Genomic DNA, 12523 nt, shown 5'->3' on the forward strand with positions numbered 1-12523 from the left:
GTCCTCCCTACTGCAGATGAAACTTTGGACTGAGCATTACTCTAAAATTAACACAGTATTAATGAGTGTAAAACACATTATTAGCTTGTGTAAGGACCACAAGCCAGTAATTCAAACAAACTAAAGTGTTATTCCAATCACAAATGACTTCCTCCCCCACTGACACTAGACACACAGCAGTTTATTTTAGACCCTGCAATTAACCCCCAATCACTCCAGGCATTCATTTTAGATTGCATGTGTTCAGTCAACCTTCGTTTAATGTTCATTAGCAGAATCGCATTATTATCAACGTCTATTTGAAAACTATGCCACACAGTATGACATGTTCACATGAGACATATCTCCTGCCACCTGTGCACTCTATATTTCCTCCATAGGCGTAACTACTCCGAGATTGAGCTGCTGTTCCAGCTGCTGCGGGCCTTTACGGGTCGTTTCTTGTGCAACATGACCTTCCTGAAGGAATACATGGAGGAGGAGATTCCCAGGAACTACTCTATTGCCCAGAAACGGGCCCTGTTCTTCCGCTTTGTCGAGTTCAATGACCCACACTTCAATGATGAGCTCAAAGCAAAGGTATGCACATTGAGCATTAGATTGGTGGATAGATATGAATGTTTGTGTACAATGTTTAAAATGTTATATGTTGTCGTTATATCTGTTGAAATACTAACATTTCAAGGGACTTGTGATGTGTGATGACATTGGCAGCATTGTCGTTATATTTATCCACTGTTCTGGCATGGCAGTACTAGAGAAGTACTTATTTTTGGCCATGCAATAGAAAAATACACATTTTGACAACCGGCTGAAGATTCTGCCCATTCCTGAGCTAGAAAATGAATTATAAAACATGTTGGTAGCTTCTTCAAGCATCACCTCAGCTTACCTTCTGTGCTTCTTCAGTGTGGGAAATGCAGGTGTTGAGGGACCTGATCTGTGTGACTTTTATGGTTGGTGTATTCTGTAGCAGAAGTTTTTTGATGGAGTCAGGAAGGTCATTTTGTCTGGTTGTAGACCCTCAGAGGCTCACAGATGAATGCTTCTGTCCTCCACCTGACCTGCTGCTGCCAGCATTACAGTCGTTGGAGCTGCTTTTTAATTAAGCTCACTCTCTCGAATGCATGTGCTCAACCGATACACACACAGACAGATGCGCACACACACACACACACACACACACACACACACACACACACACACACACACACACACACACACACACACATACACACACATACACACACACATATTTTGCACAGATGTAGCAGGCACACGACCTGGCACAGAGGAGCAACAGTGCTGCTGTTAAGTACAAAACGGGTCAGTTGGGAAGGGTTGCCCTGGCACTCGGTAGCAAAGAGCCAAATGGCTGCGTGGAAACTACACAAAACTGTGCACTACAGCTGGCGAATGTTTCCCAATCCAAGGACACAGTTGTGTCTATGATGCTGCTCAGTCCACCCTGCAAATTTTCAGCTTGTGTGGCTTTAGCAGCATATGGACCAGAAAAAGAGAGAGGAAAAAGGCAGGCAGAGTCCAGCTGAATAATTGTGCTGCTGTTGTTCCAGGCCCAAATGCTGCCTTTTAATTTTTAGCAGCACTGAGCCTTCAGTACTACCACCCCAACAGAACTGTGTTGTTTTTCCCTTAATTGTTCTCCTCTGGTGCCCAACAGATGCTGTGTGTGTGTGTGTGTGTGTGTGTGTGTGTGTGTGTGTGTGTGTGTGTGTGTGTGTGTGTGTGTGTGTGTGTGTGTGTGTGTGTGTGTGTGTGTGTGTGTGTGTGTGTGTGTGTGTGTGTGTAAGAGAGATGATATGTTTCTCTGTGAATATGTTTGTGTTGATTGGTGAATGAGTGTGAGTGGTACCTCCACCGACATTTGAATAATTGCCTTTCGCATTTTCCCAGAAGCATAATAACATAGGGGCATGTGTGTCTCTGTATTTTGTGTTCGTGTTCTTGTGTAGCGTCACTGAGATTAAGAATTTATTACTTTTAGCAAGACACAGAATAAAGTGTGTGAACATGTGTGTGAGAGAGAGAGAAGGAGAGAGACAATATGAGATAGCAGCAATGAATTATGTGTGATAGCACACACTAACCTCATGCTGGTCTTGTGTTGCATATTTTGTTCTTTCCAAACTGTTCTTACTGAAAACAGCCTTTGTGCTGCTTTTTCGGTCCAAAACTTTCTACTATTCATAGATTTCAAGCAGACAAACAAACACGTGGATGAAATTCATGGAGCATCGAGCTTCTGTTTCACATTCTGCAGTTTTTTTGGTTGTTTTTCCGACATGACATTCAGTGTAGCAGAAGTTTTCTACAACAGCGGACTGTATCTACATGCAGCACTAGTATCATCAATGTAAAGTTGAAGCATCAAATCAATTTTTTCAAGTCACTAGTAAGCCTCTTCAAGCAGATTTAGACAAATCACAAATCCATGTGAAGGAAAACACATTATTGAAGCATTGAAATCAGTGGTTTAACGTTGATTGCATTACACAAGGTTTAAGAATGATCCACTGCCAAAATAAAATGTTTTTAAATGCTTTTAGTGCTGGTGGTGACCATTACTTAAGACTTCCTGTGGCTACTTCACAATAAAACTCATTATTTGCCAATCCCTGGTGAGATGTTAGTGGCATTAAATTATTCTAGTTCCACTACGCCTTCTATTGTGGTTGGTTAGGAACCCTTGTAGAACTGCCCCACACACACATACTCCCATGTGTGTTATTGTTTAATAGTATTGGAATGATTTAAGATAATTAAGACACCTACAGAAAGAGCTCTAGGCTACTTACCCAGTGTGCACACGTGCAGCAACACACAGCCTGCGGGATCACATCCTCTAATGGGATGGCATTACAAAAACATTTCTGTGATCCAACAGTGATTGATATCAGAGAACTTAAAGAGTCATGAACATGCATTGTGTCTTCATTTAAGGGCGTGTCTGTGTATATGTGTGTTTCTGCTTGAGCACGAGTCCTATCAACCCATACATTGTGCAGAACGTGTGTGAGTAATGCGTTAATGAAGGAGCTGGAACATATGCTACCACAGCTCGTTCTGCACTGAGCAATGCCCTGTCCTCCCCAATGATAGATTGGAAATGGGGTTCATTAACAGATAGCAGCTTCTTTAATAAATGCAGTCGTTAGTTGTACCATGGTGGGGTTATTCTACATTTTACTGGCTAATCGGGCCTTTGTTTTCACTCCCAAATACCTGGCAACTGTCCCACAGGGTACTAAATAGTATTTTAATCCTTCCCTCAGCAGTAGTTTAGATTTATATCTTTCAATGCTCATGTATTAATTAGGGAAACATAATTATGTTCTCTTCTTAAGTATTCTCAAGAGTTGCAATTTGTAAGATTTTTAACTGTCACACATTTTATTACCATCATTTTAGTTTGCATTTGATGTTTCTCTTCTTGAAGTCTGTCTTAAATGTTTCTGAGTAAATTTTCCCCCCGTTGATGTATCAATTTTTTTTCCTGCTGTTATAAATCTGTCTGCATCCCTCTAACTTTAATCACTTAATAATGCGCCGTTGAGAGCTGTGCAGATTTTTATTTTAATGCATCTTTGGAAGGACCACACCGGGGGATCTCACTGATTAGTTTCACCTTTCTTGAAGGAGTGCTTTCAGTAAAATCATCCATTTTAAAAGGCGTGAATGTTGCATTTTCCCTTTAATTAACTAGAACAGTTTTGGGGTTCTCTTATCATTATAATCATTCCAATGTGTTTTTTTTCCTAGGTGCTGCAACACATCTTGAATCCAGCCTTCTTGTTCAGCTTCGAGAAGGGGGAAGGTGAGCAGCTGCTTGGACCGCCAAACCCTGAAGGAGACAATCCCGAAAGCATCACTAGTGTCTTCATCACCAAGGTATGCACACTTTCAGACATTGTCTTTCCTCTTCTCAATTTCTTTCTTCATTATAATCGATTCTAAAAATCAGCTAATTTAGTAATCGATTAGTCGGGTCTGTTATAATGCACAGCACACTCAGTGGTGGCGTCTCCTGAGGTAGGGGCAGTAAACCAGCCAATCAAATGCCTTGTTTTAACGTAAGATGTTCACACACATTTACCGACTGTTGTTACTAATGTGGAGAAAAAGAGAGAAAGCAGCGGTGATAATTTTAACATAGCGGAAATGCTGACTTTGTCTCTCCATCAGCCTCTCTGATTTCATTACCTGCTGCAATTCCTCTCATAATCTTTTATCAGTACAAAACATCTCCATACTCCGTCATCATCAACTGCGTCCCACTTGGTCTGATTCTTCTCCTCTTCTTAATTGCTGACATCCTATCTTTCTCTTCTTCTTTTTAGTCTCTTTCATCCGTCTTAATTTCTTTCTTCCCCTCCAACCATTCTACCGCCTCCTCTTTTCCATCACGTTTCATTCATCAGGCCAGACTATAATTCCTGTTGTAAATGTCATGGTACGACCATGCTAAAGGTCAGCGTGTTTGTTTGTGCTGTGGCAGATCTCATCACTGACTAACACCGGTCCTAATGGCTGCTAATGGCTCCTCTATGGTCTGGTTAAACCTCATTTCCTCACTTACCTCCCTCTTTCAGTCTGCTCTATCTCCTCTCCAGGGAATTCAGATGGTGATGTGTGTACTTGAAGGGCTGTTTTTTTTTTTAAAAGGTTCTCGATATCTTAAAAGGTAGCTTGCTGTTGTGCTGAAGTGTTATTCATATGTAATTTTTTTGGAAGCAAACATTACTCACAACTGCAGTATACTTGTAGCCTGTCATCGCCAGAGCGATTCGCATCTGTGAATGGCTCTGGAACCTCTCAGTTCATTTCAGATTTCCAAGGGACATTATCAAACCTAAAGCCAGACAGTGCAATGAACCAAAAGTGTGACTTAGCTGAGAGTTTCAGAACTTAAATAAACTACAGCATGCAGGTGTTGCTCGTTCTTCTTTTGGAGAAAATATACCATCCAGTTTTATTACAGCGTCGGTAGCAGTTTCAACAGACCTCTCCATAACAACAGCAGCCATCTTTTTCTGCTACTACCCCTGTATGGAAGTGAAGTTTGCTTTCATTTTTGTTTGACCTATCGCAAGTCTTATAACTGGCAACATTCGTGCCACCCCTCAAAACTGAAGACTTGCATATGGTTCACGTTGCCGTTTGACTTGTGGGACTTTCCAGCAAAATTATTGCCAAATTGCTGACATTGTAACTAGCTCTGGCTAACACTTCACTTCTGGGAATTACGACTTCTTCCCTGCTCTAAAAACTGGAGGCTTTCAGTGCAACTGCTGTTTCGGAGCACTGAAGAGGAAGTGATTTCCAGGAAAGCAAAATTGCATCTTGCATTGTCATCTGGGTGAAAGTAATATACTTTAAAGATGTGATATCTGGTCAGTACATAGATTCACATTGATGCCGATGCCTGTCCCGTCATTTTCGGCGGTGAATGAAAGTGTACTTTCTTCCTCTAGTAAGAATTACAGCTACAATAACAGGTCGAGGTGTTTTTGTTTTAATCACCAAACATCTCATCACCTCTGGAAACACTAATTGTTGAACAATTTTTAACCCGGCCCCTTCCTCTTCCAGGTTTTGGACCCAGAGAAGCAGGCCGACCTTCTGGACTCTCTGCGAATCTGCCTGCTGCAGTTCTCCACCCTGCTGGTGGAGCACGCTCCCCACCACATTCATGACAACAACAAGTCACGCAACAGCAAGCTGCGGCGCCTCATGACCTTTGCCTGGCCGTGCCTGTTGCCCAAAGCCTGCGTGGATCCTGCCTGTAAATACAGTGGTCACTTACTTCTGGCCCACATCATCGCCAAGTTTGCCATTCACAAGAAGATCGTCCTGCAGGTGAGGAGGATTTCAAAGAGAGAAGAAAAAACATAAAACATGGCGGATTTGTTCAGCAGATATAAAATGCACCCAATGAATTTGTAAAACTATGCAGAAAAAAATAAAAACAAGAAAATCATCCAGATAACAAAGACTCAACTGAAATGAAATGACAACAGCTGAATACATAATAGAGATACTTACCCGGACACTTACTGTGTGAATGGTGCTATGGAGAAATTGATCATACTATAGTGGAATTGAGAATGTGGTATGTGTTTGTATTTTTACAAAAGAGCAAGAAAATAAATGTGTGCTTGTCTGTACTGCCTGGAATCCAATGAAATATGAATGAAATCTAGAACAGTATTTAAAGGGTAAGAAAAAAACGAAAAGGAGAAAACATTTCCTTTAAACATGGTATGTTTCCTTTGTATAGGTCTTTCACAGCCTGCTGAAGGCCCACACCATGGAAGCACGGGCCATTGTACGGCAGGCCATGGCCATCCTCACCCCAGCTGTGCCCGCCCGCATGGAGGACGGCCACCAGATGTTAACCCACTGGACCCGGAAAATTATTGTAGAGGAGGGACACACAGTCCCGCAGCTGGTCCACATACTGCATCTCATCGTGCAGCACTTCAGGGTAAGAACATTAACAGTAGTGCACTGGTCAATAGTGAACATCCTCCTTCAAATCCATCACAGTTGAATGTATTGATTCCCAACATATTCATATTCATCTGGGTGGTGTAGACAGAACAGTCTAAATAAATCCGATGTCTTTCCCTGTGTCTCAAAATAATTGGTGAGTCACACATTTTATGAGGTCGACTTATTACTGACAGCATGTAGTTTAGATCTTGTGGTAATTTGAGGGAAGCTTTTGCCACAAGGAGTGAGGGAAACTCTTGTGTACATCCACAGTAATTTCTTGCTTCTGACAGCTCACTGCTTATTGTGATTTCAACAACTGTAGGAAACCACATGGGTAAAGATTGAAAGAGCCAATTTTTTACTTAAACTGAATCATATGGCAACTCCTCAAACAAGAAAATAAAATCTGGATTATCATTTTTGGCACAGTTACTAGTTTTTATGATATTAGTTCTCTATACTGGCAGTAACCATAACAATAGTGCTGTGCTCTGTTGTCTTCTTGTCAACAGATGGATCATTAACTCTGGGCAGTGAAGTTGATAGTAACCGCCTGTTGCCTGTAATCCCCCTAATACAGATACATCCTCAGACACACCCTCCACAGTATTCAGCGAAGTCAAAGAGCCGTCTCGCCTGTGTACGAGTCAACACCAGCAAAGGATCGTTGGCCTTTATGTTCGCCATCTTCCTTAAATTTCAGAAACACTTTCTGCCCTCTCGCTCCTCCATCTGATGCTCGCTGCCTCGCCAGTCAGAGCGCGACAGTCTCTTAGCAGAAGACTGACATTTTCCTCAGCTCCCCTCTCTATCTCACTGACAGGCTGCTCTCCCTGGGCCAGATGACTAATCTAATGTAATCACATCAGCATAATTACACTGGGGAGGAGATAATGACAGACAGATGAGTGTGTGTGTGTGTGTGTGTGTGTGTGTGTGTGTGTGTGTGTGTGTGCGTGTGCGTGCGCGTGTCTGTGTGTGCGTGTGCTAGATATCAAGAAATATAGAGATGCTGTGCATGCTTTTTTTTCTGTGTGCACACATGATGGACAGGGCTTAGCCGCTCCGTCATTAAGGGGCTGTGAAGTCCTGCTCTATTGACTATAATTACCCTCAAAGTGTGAAGCTTTAATATTCTTTGACACTGGCAACAGCCCTCAGATAGACATCTCATCTCTTGCTCTTTTGTCTGCCTGTGTGTCTGTGTTTCAGAGTCCCAGTTCAGTTTGTGATGAAGCTAAGTGACTCTTGAGTTTGAATGCTCGGGGCTAAGTGTGTGTCATCATGTCCTTGAGACTAAGTGGGAATACGACTTTAAAGTTTGCCTCTTCTGACGTGTCTCAGAAAGACTTAGGACCCATTTCAACTTTGCTCTAGATTTTGGGACGATAACTCATGCAAAGTGTAGTCAACGCAGAAGAAATTACACTTTTCCTTTAGTTGAAGGCAGGTGGAGCTGACGTGAGACAGTGGCTGTGGTCGGTTCATGGGAGTCTCAGTTGACCAGAAAAAAACAAACAGGGTCTTTGGAAACATTAAATGTTGTTCTAGGGTGAGAAAAGCAAAATGACATGGGAAAAAAACCCAGCTTTTCCGATACATAGACCAGCAACAGGTCTTGTGGTCAGGATTGTTTTGTCTGGATGCTAAGGCAACAGGAACCAGTCTCATTTATATGTGCTTATTATGGCAAAGCAGTCAATTTAACACCATGATAAACAGTTTAACAGTGGCATTGAGGCAAAACACTCTTCTGAGGTGAGGTTCTCCTCTCCATTTGAGGATGCTCTCAGATGTTATGCAAACCAAATTTAGACTTTAATATAAAAAACTATGTAAAATAAGTAAGCAAAACATTCATGCTTAATTACATTTCACATAACAATTTTGGGTTTTAAATGGGTCTAAATGTTTTGGTTCCATTTCTTGGAACCATGTAGGCGCCAGTTGGTAATTAAGAGTAGTTAAGGGTGAGAAATGTTTATGGTAGTGTCACAAAGATAGGGGGTTCTTTGTTATCTTGTAATCTTGAAAAAAGGTATCACTCATTTTCCCCTTGTCCATACTTTCTGCATCTGTTTTTCTGCAGAGTGTAGATTCAATTCATAAGTGTCCAGATAAAAGTAGAGGATTAAAAAAAACTCAGGCCTGAAGCTACAGGGTCATTTTATATTAAAGTTTGAGTTCTGTATGTACCCTTCTTCCATCTGCTCAGCATGCTTGACTATCACTGCTCACTGCATTGGCATCAGTGACCGTCTGCCATGGATGCTTTAGGAAAAAGAAAACAGTCTGTTATTGTGTAGACGATTAAAGGGAACAAGATATTCAGCATTTTTACACTCACTGCTTCATCGTCAATTTTTTTAATTTTACACAGTCTTGCTTCAATTCTTATCTTCCAGGTGTACTATCCAGTGCGCCATCACCTGGTGCAGCACATGATCAGTGCAATGCAGCGTCTGGGCTTCACCCCCAGTGTGACCATAGAGCAAAGGAAACTGGCTGTTGACCTGGCTGAGGTGGTCATCAAGTGGGAATTACAGAGAATCAAAGACCAACAGGTGTGTAACTGGATTATTTAAATACACACACAGTCACACCTCAATCCAGAGACACTGTTTTGCATTAGGGCGATATATAAAAAATGTGTCAACATGTGTGATATACGTATCGCTTGAACTGTGATAAAAGTTTCGTCTGCCATGCATTCACGCTCTGCGTGTCAATATATTTGGCTAATCAGATGTAGCCCTGCTGCCCTAGATAATAAATTAAAGATTTTCATTGATTGATAGATCAGGTCTTACTCATTGTCGGAAGAAGAAAATGGAGAGAGAACAGAGAATTGCGAGGCAGCTCCGTCAAATCTCGTGCCGCCTCCTCCCGACTTAATTCTACGGTGGAAATTACATTTGTCCCAGTTCAAATTCATCGCTATGGGCAGTTGATTATATAAAATAATTTCCTAGCTTATTTATGATAGTCCCAGAACTGATTCTTTTACAAGATAAGGCCATTCAATCATAGAAATTAAAACATTTTCTCTTCCATATTTTATAACTACCCATGATTTATAATCTTGTAGGAGCTGGTCAGAAAGCTTGACAAGATATACACATATGTATATATATTTTTTTAACTGTGAATTAAACCGTCATCAAACTTAACCCTGTCCCTCCCTCTCTTGGGTTTGGTAGCCGGAGTCTGAGGCTGAAGCAGCCACTGGTGGTGAAGGAACCAGTGGGGGAGCTTTGAAAAGAGGAATGTCTCTGGAAGGTGCTGCCGCCGGACAGGACGTCAAGAGGTTCCGTACAGCGACTGGAGCTGCCTCCACGGTGAGCTCAACCAACAACCTCTCAGATGCAAGTACAATGTGGCATTGGCTGAATTGCAGAACATTTTAAAAGACATTTTGATAAGACAAATGTTGCTGAATGCAGAATTGCAGGATTTTTATCTTGAATCCCACTGTGGTCTTTGTTTTATATTACACTGTCAAAGTCTGATACACATGAAAAGAGTGCCGTTATTGTATGTATTACTCTACCAACACTGATAGATTTTTATTCTTATTAAAGCAGCATAATCAACATGACGTCATTTGGGCTTTTCATGCATTCAGCGTTGCAAATCACAGAATTTGCTTTTTAAGGTGGATTGTAACACGAAACAAAAGCTCTGTTGCTTTCTGTAAACACAAGTCCCTGTAGTTGTGGAAGTAATGATGGTATAATTTTAGCTTCTTTTATCTGTTGTCTGGAGAAAAATTGAAAAAACAGCAGCATTTGTTGTTGTTGCTGGATCTACATGGAATTTGCCCAGAAAGTTACCAGGATAATTATCAGGCATCATAACTCCAGCCTACTTATACTTTAAGCAGTGCAGACAAAAAGACTTTGATATTTCTTCCAAATTATGGACTCTATCCAAAATATTTTCCTAGCCAATTACATTTTTAGTTTTCGTTGTCTTTTTTAGTTATCAATCACAAAACAACCGTGACATATTACTAATTATGTTTATATGTTTGTTTTAGGTGTTCGGCCGTAGCCAGTCCATGCCAGGTACAGAGACCATGCTCACCAAGCCTGTTGAGAAACAACATACGGACACCGTGGTCAATTTCCTAATCAGGATTGCATGCCAGGTAACACCCCCACTGTCACCACCACACACACACAGCACTTCGTCTCACTTACACACACACGCAGGTACAATTCTGCCATCCATAGCGCCTGCCAGGTAGGACACAAGTCCTCTAACCCCTCAATGGTGAAGGTAGGACACACCTGGTGGCTGTCCTGAACGCATCCACACCCACACACACACACACGCACACACACACTCCGTTGTGTCTCCTCTCACTGCTGTCCCTTGGTCTAGTGGCAGTGATGACCTTGGTTTCAAGCCTAAAATAGACTGTTGAGTTTTCACTCACCTTGACTTTTCCTACTTTAGTTTTTTTGGGACAAATTCAATTCTCACTGTTCATCCAAGCATCTCAGCCTCTGTATAACTGGTGAGGATCAGTCACTGCTCACAGAACAGTCTATAGAAACATAATCCTTTCATTGTATTCCACTTGATAACAGTGTATTGTGATACTAAATTGATCTCTGTAGAAAAAAAAAAGTGTATTTCCACTGGCCCCCAGGGTTTACTATCAACCAAAGAAAACCACACCTCGAGCTCACAGTCTCTCCTAAGGGTTTTTCATGCAGGGTGGATGCTTGTTGCTATGAGGGCTTGAATCAGTCTTTGTAATCGAAGGACATTTCCCATTCCTGGTTATGCCACTGTTGACCATGCTGCAAATACCTACAGGGATATCTGACCTTATCAGGGCACCATTGTGATGTCATCGATAAAGAAAATTATACCAATCGTCTTGCATCTCTCGTGTCTATAGGTGAACGACAGCACCAACGTGGCTGGGTCTCCAGGGGAGCTGCTGTCTCGCCGCTGTGTAAGCCTGATGAAGACCGCCCTCAGGCCTGACATGTGGCCTCGCGCTGAGCTCAAGCTACAGTGGTTTGACAAGCTGCTTATGACAGTGGTAAGACGGCATATTCCTTTTAGAATATCTCTGTTTTGTCATTATTTTGGTTATCAGGCTGTCGTCTTTACGCTTCATATACCTCTTTTACACCAAAATAGCTGGGTAAACCCTCCTAAAACAAGGCCAGTGTCTCCTGTCTCCTACATTAAAAGCCAGATATTAGTGGATGTTAGTGGGTTTTTCAGTTATGTCATAACAGCTGTTTCTCTACAGCTTCTGTCTGAGATCACTTGTCCATCACTGTCTCCAGACCTGTCATGACTTTTCTTTGGATTCCCCATTGATGAATATTTACTCCCTGAAAGTGTCTCACTTATCTTTACTTTTCGGTGACAGGTACGCTTGTTGTTATTCTACTCATAAAGAAGCATTTGTTTATGTGACTGTGCCCCGATTATTTGAAGTTGCAAGAGAAAGTGTATGTCATCAATAGTGTTTAAGCAAACATGCTTAATAAAATTCAAAATACGCAGACTTGTTGTTGTTACGTCTCAAAGCAATAAGAAGTAGACACTAAAGGATAACTAATGTGCCTTTGCTGTTCGCCCACCCAGAGACAGCAGAAGTTTCCCTCTCCCTCCTTAAGCTCTGTCTTAGTGTTTGCTCTAATGCCTCCAAGTCCTTTGTCTGTTATCAGTAATACATGAAGTGAGGCGCAAACCGCCATAATGACAAAATAATGACAGTGGTGAGATAACAGGAGTCTATCCGAGTTGGCCTGTGCCTTCGCGTTAAACCCCCACTCCCCTTCCTCCTAAACCTCTCATGCCTTGACTTCTGTATCGCTCTGTTGTGCCTCTCTGCATCTCGGCTCACCTCTCTCTCTGTCCTTTGCCACTACTTCCTCCTCTCATCTCTTCTTTTATATTCAGCTTCTTATCAGGGCCTCTCTTCTCTCCCTCTTTTTATCTGTTGTTCGCCGCCTCTCCCCTCATATCTCTGAGC

General features: G+C 41.9%; 1 protein-coding gene across 5 annotated transcripts in view; it reads left to right on the forward strand.

Moving 5' to 3' along the window:
• trrap (transformation/transcription domain-associated protein) overlaps positions 1-12523 on the forward strand; it is a 75652-nt gene that overhangs the window by 23098 nt on the left and 40031 nt on the right. For 3 of the 5 annotated variants that reach the window (XM_020083093.2, XM_020083094.2, XM_069517444.1), the window contains 8 exons: positions 381-579; positions 3781-3909; positions 5611-5877; positions 6299-6505; positions 8922-9080; positions 9717-9881; positions 10556-10666; positions 11429-11575. In XM_020083093.2, the coding sequence (XP_019938652.1) occupies positions 381-579; positions 3781-3909; positions 5611-5877; positions 6299-6505; positions 8922-9080; positions 9717-9881; positions 10556-10666; positions 11429-11575 (1384 nt within the window). The remainder of the gene's footprint in view (positions 1-380; positions 580-3780; positions 3910-5610; positions 5878-6298; positions 6506-8921; positions 9081-9716; positions 9882-10555; positions 10667-11428; positions 11576-12523) is intronic. The other 2 variants (XM_020083095.2, XM_020083096.2) reach the window with 1 other exon arrangement.

Source organism: Paralichthys olivaceus, chromosome 21 (assembly GCF_024713975.1).
Source record: "Paralichthys olivaceus isolate ysfri-2021 chromosome 21, ASM2471397v2, whole genome shotgun sequence".
Classification (NCBI taxonomy): domain Eukaryota; kingdom Metazoa; phylum Chordata; class Actinopteri; order Pleuronectiformes; family Paralichthyidae; genus Paralichthys; species Paralichthys olivaceus.